We start from the raw sequence: 13,777 nt of genomic DNA on the forward strand, positions 1-13,777 counted from the left end.
CTAGCTAAATTGAGTTATAAATAATTATGTATTTATGTATAATATATTTTTCTTATAGAAAATTTTTTTTATAATTTTTTTTTTAATAGTGACAATTAAGTATATGTATTGTTATTACAATTTTGAACAGGGAAAATAGTGAACACCATATATCACTGCAATTCTATATGTGTCAAAGCATTTCATTGACTCCATATGTTATATAGATACATAACTTCTGAAGAATTGTTTATGTAATTATGTTTAAAAATACTTGGATGTAATTTTAAGATCGAAATCATTGTGAATGATAAAAGCAATATATAACTATTAATATTAATACAAAATTTTACTGAAAAATATTTGTTAAAAACAAAACAGTAAATCCTGTAACAGATGAATTGCTTTCTAAGAGTTATATTTATTTTAAAAAAATATTATTTGTTATGTATCAAATTACTTATAAATATTATTTCATTCTTCTATACTTTGTATTAAAAAAATTGTCAGAATATTCAAATCGTGTTAACTGCTGTATAAAATATTAATTCCAATATGTAAATGAAATTAATGTCAACTGTTAACAACGAATAAAAATATATAAAATAATAAATTTAATTTGTTTATTTGAATATGTAAAATGTATATAATCACCTTTTATCTATTAGATAATTCAGATCAATATCGGGATAGTTTATTATTATAATATTTTATATATCTTATACATATATATTTAATTTTTAAGTAATTTTATAATATATAATATATAAATACTTGTATGTAAAATTATATTTAAGTTAAAATATATAATTGAACTAAAAATATATTTAAGAACTTAAAAATGTGATAAATTATAAAACTTTATGTAATCAATGTGATTTATACATTTTCAAAAATTATAACATGATAATCAGAATTGGATATATTTTCATATTTTTGATTTATATTTTTGTAAATACATCAAGGATTGTGTTGCAACAGTTAATTTATTACATCGTCGTTGATAACTCTATCACACAATAGTATATGATAAAATCATACCTTTTTTCCATTTTTGTTACTCTTTAATATCATACGCCATACAATGATTTTATAATTTTAATATAACATCATAATAATTACGGAGAAGATCAAGCGGAGAAAAATTAGAATAGCTATAGCTTGTACTTACATGTTATTCACAAAACCAAAACCATGAAGTGTACAAAATTATGTTTAGAGCTAGAAGCGCACTGATGCGATACTGAATGTTAAATACATTTTTTATTTAAACGCATGTATATGAAACGACATCAAATTTCTCTCTTTAGATATTTTATTTAATAAATAATAATTTTTTTGCGAAATCGTAGTAACAGAATAATTATGAGATATTAAAGCGAGTCTATTATAAACTTTAGTCACAACGTGCCAACGTTTATCTCATAAATTTAAGTCAAATTCTATAATGATCCTTATATATTACATTAGAAGAGTTAACTACTACATTTCAGAAATATTAGTAAAAGTTAGAATTAAATAAACGTATTAATATTTAAAACATTTAAAATATTTCATTTGTATTCAAGTTTTTGAGGATTGAAATAGATTTATCCTACCATATCATTGTTTTAAGAATATGGTAGATGTTAAGCTTAGGCAATAATACAAAATGTATATATATTTTTTATAGCGTAACATTACTGGCTTACTGAAAATATCAATATAAAAAATTATGATTTTATAATTTATAAAAAATTTTATTCATTATATAGACGAACAACAAATATTCTATAGAATAAGAAAATAATACAAAAATTTTTCCAATTAAGAATTTTGTTATTACCTTATGCGCATTATATATAATAATTATTATTAGAATTGTACATATATATTTATGTAACATTTATATTAATATAATTTAATTTTTTCAAGAAAACAAAAATAAAGTTTTTGTTTATGTACAATTTTTAGGAAATTATAAATAAGATTTGTAATTTAAATACTTTTAAAAATGTTTTTTAATATAAAATAAAAATAATTAATATTAAATGTCTATATTAAAAAATAGAAGAATAAAAGTTAATTATATTTATATAAATTTAATTCATTTGTATTTTTATTAGACAAATCATCAATAGACAATAAATTAGCCAGTGAAGTTACGTGGTCGACGTTTAGAAGATGATTTGCATATTTAATATTTTTTATCAATGTACTCAATAGAGTGTAGATATTAGTAAAAAATTGTACTAGTATATTGCAGAAAAATGACAGTGAATAAAAAAAGTCTGTCAATAATAGTTTCGTCGTGTTACATCAATTTGCGGTCTCGTGTAAAAGGGAAAATAGTTTCTTGTTTTGTAATACAAATAATGTATTGTAACAGTCGGAATATTTAAATGCCAGTATCGCAACGTCCGTAATAAGTTACAATAAATGTTACGACAATACATAGGAGCATAATGTTTTATTTTGATGCGTGTGTGATTGTGCCTTTGGTCCTTAGGTCAGATAGGCTCTAGGCAAGTCTATTAAACATAGAATAACAGTCATTATAGATAATAATTTATAAACTTCAGATGCATAATTATATCTTCTCAATATATTATACATTAATAGAATACCTTATTTATTATATATGTATATTTATGTATATGTATATATATATATTTTTTCCTTTTAAATACATACTATATACGATTCCTTTCTGTGCCTTTAAAACTGTTATACATTGAAAGCTAACGCTGCTTAAATATTAAGACGTGTTTCGCAAGTCGTAAAAGTTTAAACAACACATTTCTTTTTTTCTATAATCGTCATGCCATTTTACCTTTTCTTTTTCTCTTTTACAATAATTATAATAATTTACATGATTTTACGAAGGATAGATCGCCGATTAACATTCCTTCTGATTTTATGATTTATGCGTATAACATTCGTCCAATGATTCTGCTATATAAATAAAATATTCATGTTTTAATCTTGCAATTATTACAATCGTATAATAGTACATTTATATAAGTTACGCTAAGAAATTATCATATATACAATTAAAAATTGTTAGGAAATATTCTTTTAAATAAGTTAAATTTACATTACGATTCATAAAAACATTTATTTCTTGTCGCTACTCAAATCGGAAATACGGTATCCGATATTTTCTTAACAAGGTTTTCAATCTTACGTTTTGTCCGGGGATTTCCAATGATTCGAATAACAACAAGAAGTCATTTTTTTTCTTTTTTTTTTAGAATTTGTATATATGTGTGCAGTTCATCGTCAAAAAATGTGACTCAAGTGTTTGCTGACCTATCAAGCGCTGTAGTGCATGGATAGATATACAATCATCCTAAAACTAAAATGAACTGCCAAGTGGCGAGTTATGCGAAGTCACTGTAAGATCTATTTTTTTTTCGATACCATCGTCTTCACCTATTTTTTTTCATCTTTCAAAAAATGTTTACAAATATATATCGCCGTAACGTTGGTCGGACTTGCATCTCTCAGACGAATATTTTTTTTTTTTTTTTTCATTGTTTTTTGTCCATATTTTGTTATCATAAGCGTTTTTACTCCTTCGTTAATTTTCTTTTTTTTTGTTTCTTTTCGCTTTGAACAACACGAGAAAGGCGTTGTACATGGACGGGTTGGCTTAGTGAAGACTAGCGAAATCGGCTAGTCGGACTAGCGACGATATACGTTATTTAATAGCAAGATTAAACGTAAATATAATATAAGGCAACTCAATAACCGAAAGGCAAGCAAATTCGAAGCGTAGGCCATGAGTATGATAATAAAGTATCGTGCATATATTTTTCATGTATTTTCACGAAGCATTGCAAGAATAATCCGCGATATTATCTGACATAGATGCGAGCAAGGTATCTATATCGAAAGGTATTCTTTTTTTTTCTTTTTCTATACTCCTGTTTTAATTTTCTAAAGGATAATCTCATTTGACGTTCGAGGATACGCCAAATTAGATAGATGTTTTCATTCAATTATAGTACTAGAGAATTTATATTTAAACATTTTTCCTTCTCTCTCTCTCTCTCTCTCTCTCTCTCTCTCTCTCTCTCTCTCTCTTTCTTTTTATTATGCACGATTATTAAATGGCGAAAAATTCAATTCTCTCTATTTTTCATAATCGCCCATGAGACCTCTTCATGCTTCACTGATCTCGCCTTTCCTCCATCATGAATCTATCGACGATCTTTTGCATGGACTCTCGCAATTCGTCTGGACCACTGGCGGTTCCACTCGTTGTTGTAATTACTTGAACAGTTCTCGTTACTCTGTAAAAAATAATATTTGTAAATATTACATATGTTTTATGCTTTTAATATTTTTTTTTTTCCCCAATAAAAAATACCTTTCCTGAGTTTCAGGGTCCTCTTCTGTCGTTGTCGTTTCCATGTAGGATGGCTCGCTAAGTTGCAAAAAGTCAGATTCTGCGTGAACAAATGAAAATTGATCAAAATTGATTCCTTCCATGTGATATACAAAATTCTTACTATTACAGCGGTTCACATAGATACAAGTATCAATCGTATATTCTGTCAATGTTACATCATGCCCAAAACAAGGGGTAATACTAGACACATATAAAAAAAGTAACAACATCGCTATACATTTGACGATATATAATATATAATACGCATTTTCATATCAGCCAACTATGCAACCGCTTTTCTTACATTTCGCGTATATACTATATATTAATCTCGACGATTCGTTAATAATATTTTACGTGTTTATTTAATGGTCGTGTTTAACGATGTTTTATTTCATAATGTCTGCCACAGGAAGTGAATAGTATATCATGGATACGTGTTATATTTGAAAATATATATATATATAATATTCGACTCCCTATGCTCGATTATGAATTCTTTGTGCATGCGATCTACGATTATTAAATCTTAATTTTGATTTAAGTTTCTTTCTCGAATCTCGATTTTCTCACGTGTAATTTCAATTCTATATGCACTAATAGCAGCGCTCGAGACTCTATATCGATTAATTTTTAATCATTAAGTACGATATATTTATTGAGGCACGTTTAAAATAATTCTCACAAGAAAGGTTTCGAATTCTTTGAATGAATTTTATCTATAAAAAATATTAAAATCTAAAAAATAAATAGGGAGAAAATAACTGTAATCGATTGTAATCACGTAACAAAATATCATGGAACTTGATAAATTATTAAAAAATCATATTACATACCGAACAAATTTAATTATATACATAAAAATCGAACAAAATATAAATTAATTTAAATATAATCTATACGTAATTATATTTTATGAATTGATTATTTTATTGCACAAAAATAGGTATATTTGTTTGCACAAATATATTGAAAAAAAAAAAAAAGAAAAGAAAATAAAATTTTACAAATAAAGCATATCGTCACTTCGATTCAATTACTTCAGAATTCTTTCAAGTTTCGCTAATGAAGCAAAATGAAAAGAAAGAAACCTTTCTTGTAAGCAGGACTGTGCTGCACGCAGCGAGCTCGTGTGAAGCGCTGATAAAAGCTACTGAATAATAAAGCGTTTAGCAGTTAGTTGTAAGATATATAAATATCTAAAATTTTTTGATACAACAGAAGAATTTTACTACGGTGAAAACTGAAAGGGGGGGGATTTCTTCGGTGGAAAATAAGTAAGAACGTTCGTAATAGGGATGTCTAATTCGTAATAACGTTCTAATTCGATTCTATTCGAGTGTCGATCAAATCGCTACCCTAAAGGATCAATACTACTTAATTAATTAATAATAATAATAATCGTCATGAAACAAGATACGAAAAAAAAAAAAAATACTACATCAATACACGCTATGTTCGAACAAATTTCTCAGACGAAAATGATATATATATATTTACTTTTTACTTATTCGTTTATTTATTTTATTTTTACTGTAAAGAATTCGCTAAAGAAAATATTTCGAACGAGAAATCAAAGAAGAATCAATCAATAATAATAATTCGAAATTCAACGGCTATGGAAATGGAATAAAAATAAAGCAAAATATGTTCAACAAATTATACAAAATTATTTCTCGACAGTTCGAGCTTCAATCGTTTTAGCAACAGCTTTATCGTACTTACAATTTTCGACCGAGGAAAACGCTCTCTGGTTTTGACCGTAGCTCTTTGAAACACCCTGCATATATAGTGGCAACAAGTTTAAAGGGGCGCGTACTAACTACTATCAGTTAGTGTTGTTAGACGAACGGTCAAGTATTATTATTTGCAAGTATATTAATTAATTAAGGTTTTGGATATATCAGCTTTCCTTGGACAGATGGAAAGAAAAGGGAGAACGATTTTGTGCACATTCTCGTATGCGTTCTTCCTGCACTTTTCTTCCGAACTTTCTTCTTTCCTTCTCCCGTCCAAACAAACGCTTTTAATTTCCACCTTTATAAATATTGAAAAGCGATCTTGTAAAAGTAATCTTTCTAAATTTAACATTTTGATCTATCATTCGATACCGAAAAAATTGAACAACATACGCTCATTTGTTTTCTTAAAACAAATGTTTTCTTTCTTTAAAATTCTTGCATATTATTTTTTTAATATACCATATATAACAAGTGTTTAAAATTTTTTCAAAAACTAGAGAATCAGCTCGTTAGCTGGAAAGAAAGATAAAGATGAAGGAAGGATGCAATTATTAATGATATAATTGCGAAAGAAAAAATATTTCTGATCGGAAGAAAAGTTGAGGATTAAGAGACGGTGGTGTTGCACAGGATCACATCCGAGGTGCTTTGTACGGGGAACGATGCACGATTGTGCGCGATCGTTCGGCCATTATTAGCGAGTCACATCATTGCAAATTCTAAACACAAAGAAAAAAAGGTTGGTGGAGCGTTTCCAGTCTCGCGCGGGATATCAAAAGAATCTCTAACTCTAATGTATGCATTCTGCACTGACAAGCTGCATCGATACTCGTACTCGGGATCGATGCACCTTTCGAAGCGGTGATTCGAACTGTTGATTCGTTGAACTGTCGAGCGAATGTTTTTTTTCTTTTTCTTTTTCTTTCTTTCTTTTTTTTTTTTCTTGTATGAAGGTGTGAAAAATGGGTTGTTTTCGTGTTCACACACGCACGTGTACATAGATAAAGGCTACTTACATGACGATTCGCCTAACAATCCTAACGTGACTAAAAAAATACGATTTGTTGGTCCCTCTACACTTTAGCTTTATCTTGAGTTGCTTATTGAGTCAGAAGAGCTAGAAAGGGTAAATAGTGAGAAACTATGAGGACGCATTAAAATTAATTGTGGTAATTCGAGCTCTAGTTAGTTGTTCGGGCTCTCTGTAATAGTTGAGGGGAGAGGGGGGGGGAGGTGGAGGTGGAGTATACGTGCACCAGGCGTAGGAAAAAAAAAAAAAAAAAAGAAACGCTATTGAAAAAGAGGGGTGGGGGAAGATATCGTGGAATTATTGCCTTGTAGAGAAGAAATGGGCAAGAGACAAACTTGAAAGATTTTTATATAAGTAGAAAAAAAAAAAAAAAATGCAATAAAGATCATGCGGAGGTGTCGTATAATATTGTAAAGATCATGCAGTACATACGATACGTCGGTATCACGATCAATCGACATACAATGTCAGAAAAAGAAAGCTTGCATACGAATCTTTTGAAAATTTATGTATTTGTTTCCGTTACCTGTTCTCGTAAATTACCATACGATGCTAGATTCTCGAAGAAATACCTACGTGAACAAAATTTCGCTTTGCAGTTACATGCTCTAAGATATTAGAAGCTAAACCAATGTATATATATATATATATATAAATAGAGTGGAAAATTAGTTTTTTAATCGTTGTATTGTTATTCGTCTAGAAAAAAGAATTCTTCTAAAATTAGTATTAATTAAATCGTGTTACCTATTATATTATATTTCGTATCGTTTATTGCTTTGTTATCGCATATCTTATTAAATACATTGCATTTTGAATCGTCTAAACTTTTCTCTGGGACTGTGCATACTTTAAAAATATATATCTACGTATATATACCCATTCTTGTTTTCCATGTGTCTAGAGATGTGTAAAAAAAAGAACTGGTGTTTTTTTTTCTCTTCTTTTTTGTTCGCGCTCGCCGCGAGGTTTAATTTAACCTGATTAAAAAGCCTGACCGACAAATTTTGGGCATGGGAATAAATCTTTCCAAATCTTTAATTTCCTGATGAAAAGGAAAAAAAAAAAAAAAAGATAAATAAAATGAAGGGTAAATCCGTACCCGGCTTGCCTCGGGATATTGTAAGAGAGGATGTAGATGGCACGTTGGAACGTTCGTGGCTCCAAGGCAAGTAATATTGCTAGTAGAATCACCAATGTAGCGGCAGCTACGCTCATCCAATATGCGCAGCTCGATCTACCGGAACTCTTGGTCCTAGGTGTTCCCTCTACTGTACTTCGCCGTGCGCTCGAACAAATTGATCGTATCGAACCGTCTGTTTCTGTCGCTTTAAAAACATTACGTCCTCCCATGAGTTTCCTCTATTTCCGCTTTCTTATGATACTCGATGTATGATAAATTCATTTCAAATTGAACTCTGTGATCCCACGCCGTGATTAGTAATGAAGGAACAGCGGGCGAAATAATATGCGAAGAGAATAATTAGCAGCGATTGTCCCGTAGACGCGTTCGATCGATCGATTCGCAGTGATGCTTCTGACTTTTCTTTTTCTTTTCTTTTCTTTTCTTTCTTTCTTTCTTTCTTTCTTTCTTTCTTTCTTTTTTTGAAGAAGAAGAAGAAGAAGAAGAAGAAGAATTGTTTAAGTTTCAACAAGTATAAAATTCGAATGATGATCAATTATTGCGTTATTATATCCCTCTTGTTATTGACGAATTATGCTCCTTTTTTTTTTTTTTTTTTTTTAATCGAAGAATTAAATCGATCCCAATATAAAGCTTTGTTTGATGATTTTGCGAAGCCGAAAAAGAAATTTTGTTTAACGATTTCGCCATTATTAAACCTTTTGATGGATTGTTACAGATATTTGACACGTGTGACGTATAAGTACGTTATTAAGACCAATGCAATGGATTACAGGATTACCCAATTAATGTGACTTCGATGCTGAATTTTTTTAAATGAACATTTCTAGTGTAATTCTTTTTAAACAAGTTATATGAAACATCTCGTGTGTAGAATTTTTTTGCGTATATGTATATTATAGATATTTTGCGCCACTTGAATGAATAACATCGAATCAATGTCGATCCATGATTTTCATAGATCTGATTTGTTTGACTCAAAAAAAAAAAAAAAAAAAAAAAAAAAAGCAATATCGTATTTCGTTATAGATAAGTGTAGTGAAAAAAAAAAAAAAAAATTACTTTTAAAATTTAATTTCATTCTGATTACAAACTAAAATACAATATTTCTTTTTTGATATATGATGCGTAGAAAATGCTTGTTCTCCAAGTGTAAAAATGTTGTTTTGACTGCGTATGAACGTCAATGTGAAAAGTATGCTAGTCCCAGAAGCACCTGATCGCAATTTTGTCCGTTTAACCAAAACCAACGATGGGTAAAAACTTCTCTTTTTAAACGAAGCACATTGAATCGATCACCACCCCTAATGATGTAATTACTCACTGCCCGCGATAATTCCACGAAGAATCCAAAAAAAAAAAAAAAAAAAAAAAAAAAAAAAAGAACCACACAATTATGCAGATTTATCACTGCATTTCACAAGCTTTGTTTTTCCTTGCGATTAGTTATCATATTTTTTTTTTTTTCTTTTTCAATAATCCTTCCACCTTGTGCAAATACATCTCGAGTTATAATTGTTATGCAAGCAATTGTTAAGCTCATGCAACACTCGTGTGCCAAAAATAACACAGTATATATTGAATTAGTTAGTCACCGACATTAATGTTTCTATTCATCACCAAAATAACTATGTTATACAATCGTTCTTATCGGTTGAAAAATCAACTTTCAACGTTCAGCAGCGAATATTTAAATATATTAATTCATTTTTTTTTTAAACAAAAATTTGTTATTATTGTTCCATTCCATCAACATAAAATTCTTTCATCTTTTAATTTTCATAACTTTCAGCGTAGTCGCCAGATAAAGAAAGATCTACCCTGAAACTTACGAATTTTTCATTTATTCCATCCAAACGTGTTTTTTAACTAACTCTATCTATTTCATCGTTAACCGTTAATTCTAATTCTAATTCTTTCGATACGTTGCTCGTTTCGATTGCAACAACAACGAATTCGTAACAATTCCTCGATCAAAAAAAACCGTGTATAAGCATCGTACATATCCTTTACTTTAAGGCATGCACGCATATCAGGATTTTACAAAAAAGCCGCTACTTACGTAACTATTACGTAACTCGGGAATAACGAGTCGTGTGCGGAGGAGGCATGCGGGGAAAGAAAAAAAACAGAGGAGGGGAGGAAAAAAGGGAGAAAAAGCGTACAGAGACGATGCAAAGAAAAAAAAGAGGGGGGGGGGAGGAGGAGAAGGGGGTGGAGCAAGGGAAGAAAAGAAGCAATACAGAGAATGAATCTCATCGATCTCTCGGAGATTGAGATAATTGAGTCTCTCGGTGGGTAAGTTGGTTAGCGGGATATGTACATTGCTTACTTAGAAGGTTAGCTGTGAGTGCGGTACCTTGGTCGTCCTCCAACGGGGACAGCTCCGCACCTTCGTGCAGTGCTACATCAGACCCGCTGGAACTGCCCAATGTACACCTCTTGCTCGGAGATCTTCTCCTCGATCTTGGTGAACCGTCACTATCAGTGTCGCTGTTCAAATCATGCCGTGAGCTACCGTTCTTAGTATAAATGTCACCGTTACCGGATCCGGGCGACGTGTCTTGGGAGAGCTGGCTCTCCCATTGCTCTACCTTCTCGTCGTTCGGGAACGAACGATCCGACAGGCTGGCCTGGGCCCACGGCTCCGACAACTCTGTGTCGCTTTTTATCATATTACCCGACGACGCCTGCTCGATATCGAATCCCGCCACAGGATCTCGGCATTTTACCATGGAACAAGGTATAGGCGCCGCGTCCGCGGTGCATCGTATCGTTCTCACCACCTCGCTGCTCTCCGTGCTCCTTCTCTCCAGTTTCGAATCAAGCAGCGGCAACTTGTCCACAACTCGAGCGTGCGTCTCTCTCGTCGATTCGTCGACGGGCAACACGGGGCAACACGTCTCTTCCACCGTGGTTGCCGTCTGGGTTTCGTTGGACGGTTCGGATTTCAGGGAGGAGTCGCTTCTCTCCTTGTCTTCCTCGGGTTGTCGCGCCTCCTTCTCGCCGGGCGACTCGTCCTCGACGTCTCTGCTCGCAAAATCCGTTCGACGTTGATCGTCGTCGAACTCGACATTGCACTCGCCCCTCCCGTTCTCCGTCGATTTCTTTACCCTCACCGGGATCTTACTCGTCGGACTGTTTTTACCGCTTTTATCCGGGGAAAAATGGTGTTGTTGCACCGGTTCCGATTCCGACTCGTCTCTCGTCTTACTCGTTTTGTTGAGAGTGTACGGTTTGGTATCTGCCAAGTCTAGACGAAAGTCTGTTTTCATGGACGACCTGGTAGAGTGTCGCGGGGCGGGAACAGGTTGCTTTGTTGGAGCAGAAGTAGCATGCCTCTCTACACGAGTCCCATCAATCTCAGCCGAATCATGCCCTGACCCATCCAAAAGGACATGGACAAGAACAGGAACAAGGACATAAAGCACATTGATACACACTAAGAATATTTCGAGTCTAGCCCAGCCTGCGACAGTTGGACTGAGAAAGATTCAGCGTGTTTTTTTTTTCTTTCTTTCTTTCTTTCTTTCTTTCTTTCTTTTTTTTTTTCTTTACGTATCACGCGCATACACACGAAACTCGCGTGTGCGCCCATACACACACACGCATGCATATTGATCGATACTCGCATATGCCTGTGTGTGCGCGTGTATGTATGTGTGTGTGTGTGCAGCACACGTCTACATTTAGTACATTCGTTTGTTTTTGTTCGTTTTTTTTCCTTTTTTGTTTTTTTCCTTTTTTTTTTTAGTCAGTCAGTTAGTTAGTTAATTAGTTAGTATCAATACTGCAACGGGATTAGTATGTTTTATATATATATATATATAAAAAAAAAAAAAACACTCATTTGAATCGTGGCGCCTGAATCTTACTAAAACGTACCCTGCAAAACAACTACTTTTCCTCAGACGAACGTGTTTTCAATCAAAAATGAAAAAAGATAAGAAAGGAAACTTTTCTTCACTTTTTTTTTTCTTTTCTTTTTACTACTGTTATTATTATTGTTATTATTATGCAGGAAATTCGATATAGAAGCGTGATTCTTGTGAACTGATCAAAAGCGATTATAACATGTTGTAAAAGCGGTGAAAAAGAATCGGTGAAAAAAAGTATGTAACGTACGTCTTACCTACCAGCTAAGTAAAAAAAAAAAAAAAAAAAAAAAAAATGAAAGTTCCTCTAATCTACTTTGTCTCAACTATAAAAAACACATAGTATATATATATATATATATATATATATATATATATATATATTTATTCGACATTACTATAGATGAATAAGGATAGATCGAAGGCGTCCCAAGTGTATTGAAAGTTGTTGTACGAGAAAAAAAAAAAAAAAAAAAGAAGAAATATGGAAACTTTTTACCGTTTTTACCTCGAAGATTACAATTGTATATAACAATTTACTCTATATGCCGCAAAGAGGTATCTATTTAGTAAGAAACGTGCGCACAATATTAGTGTGAAAGCATCGGCAGGTGCTAACTATGGAAGATAAAGCTAAATATAAATGAGGGCACCAAAATAGAATCTGCTAACGTATTGATCTTGGGCCTGCGATCTGTGTTTTCGTGAGTTTTCTTTCCTTTTTCTTTTCTTTTCTTTTCTTTTCTTTCTTCCCTCTCTTCGCTATACTTTCTTTGGCACTATACGTTACCTGATTTCGTCAATGATTGTGCTTGATCGGCTAGATCCTGAGCTCGTCTTGCCGCCTCTTCGGTTACATCTGGAAAAGTAGGTGGAACACGGCATAAGTGGGATTTATAGAGGCAATGTAAACATTAAAAGCAATGATTTGACAAGGATTAGATGAATGATGTTTCCCTGCATGGCATACCTCGGTTCATGCTTCTCTAGTTGTGGTTTTCTCCTGTTAATTCAATGATAATAAATTTACGGTATAATAAATAACAGTTGATGATGTTTTATGTTATGCTATAATAATAAGAAATGAATACTGATACAAATAAGGGTTGTCGTTTTTTTTTCTCTTTTTTTTTTGGGAGGGGGGGACCGATAAATCTCGTTATCGATGAATGTATAAAATATTTTTCATGGTGGTGGATTTAATATTATAATGTTAAAAAATAGCATAAGAAAACCTGGAAACATGCATTAAAGAATTGTTAAACAAAGTTAAAACGCAAAAACTGAAAATAATAACAGCAAATAAATAGAAATAATGGTAAACACGTTGTTTTTTACATATGTATTTGCTACGATCGATCTTCGCGTATCTTCTTTTTTTTTTTTTTCATTTAGATTTTTCGTACTATAAAGTGCGCAATCGCATCGATCGGTATGAAGAAAATATGATACAAGGTTTGAAAGAGGTAGGCTTTTTTGCAACAACGATCACGAAAAGGGGCAAATAATTTATTGCGCGTTTACTCGTCGTATTTTTGAACTGAAATGAAAAAATGAAAATACACACTTTATAGTACGTTCGACGTGGTTGCCTCGTAAAAGATCGTGTAAACATTAGTACACTAAAAGTGA

General features: G+C 31.9%; 1 protein-coding gene across 16 annotated transcripts in view; it reads right to left on the reverse strand.

Annotated features, from left to right (window-relative positions):
- Positions 1–875: 875 nt before the first annotated feature.
- LOC100871617 (uncharacterized) overlaps positions 876–13,777 on the reverse strand; it is a 77,831-nt gene continuing 64,929 nt past the window's right edge. For 8 of the 16 annotated variants that reach the window (XR_015290805.1, XR_015290804.1, XR_015290803.1 and 5 more), the window contains 5 exons: positions 12,936–13,004; positions 10,630–11,649; positions 8,229–8,454; positions 4,334–4,412; positions 2,050–4,256 (listed from right to left, as the gene is read on the reverse strand). Coding sequence is in view for 6 of the 16 variants with exons in the window: in XM_086903624.1 (XP_086759750.1) it covers positions 4,133–4,256; positions 4,334–4,412; positions 10,603–11,649; positions 12,936–13,004 (1,319 nt within the window). In the remaining 10 variants the exon portion in view is untranslated. Of the gene's footprint in view, positions 4,257–4,333; positions 4,413–7,112; positions 7,214–8,228; positions 8,455–10,602; positions 11,650–12,935; positions 13,005–13,777 lie in introns of all 16 variants that reach the window. The other 8 variants (XM_086903629.1, XM_086903627.1, XR_015290807.1 and 5 more) reach the window with 7 other exon arrangements.

The sequence above is a fragment of the Apis florea genome, unplaced genomic scaffold, assembly GCF_048593485.1.
Source record: "Apis florea isolate Af1SG1 unplaced genomic scaffold, ASM4859348v1 contig_2293_pilon, whole genome shotgun sequence".
Taxonomy (NCBI): Eukaryota; Metazoa; Arthropoda; class Insecta; order Hymenoptera; family Apidae; genus Apis; species Apis florea.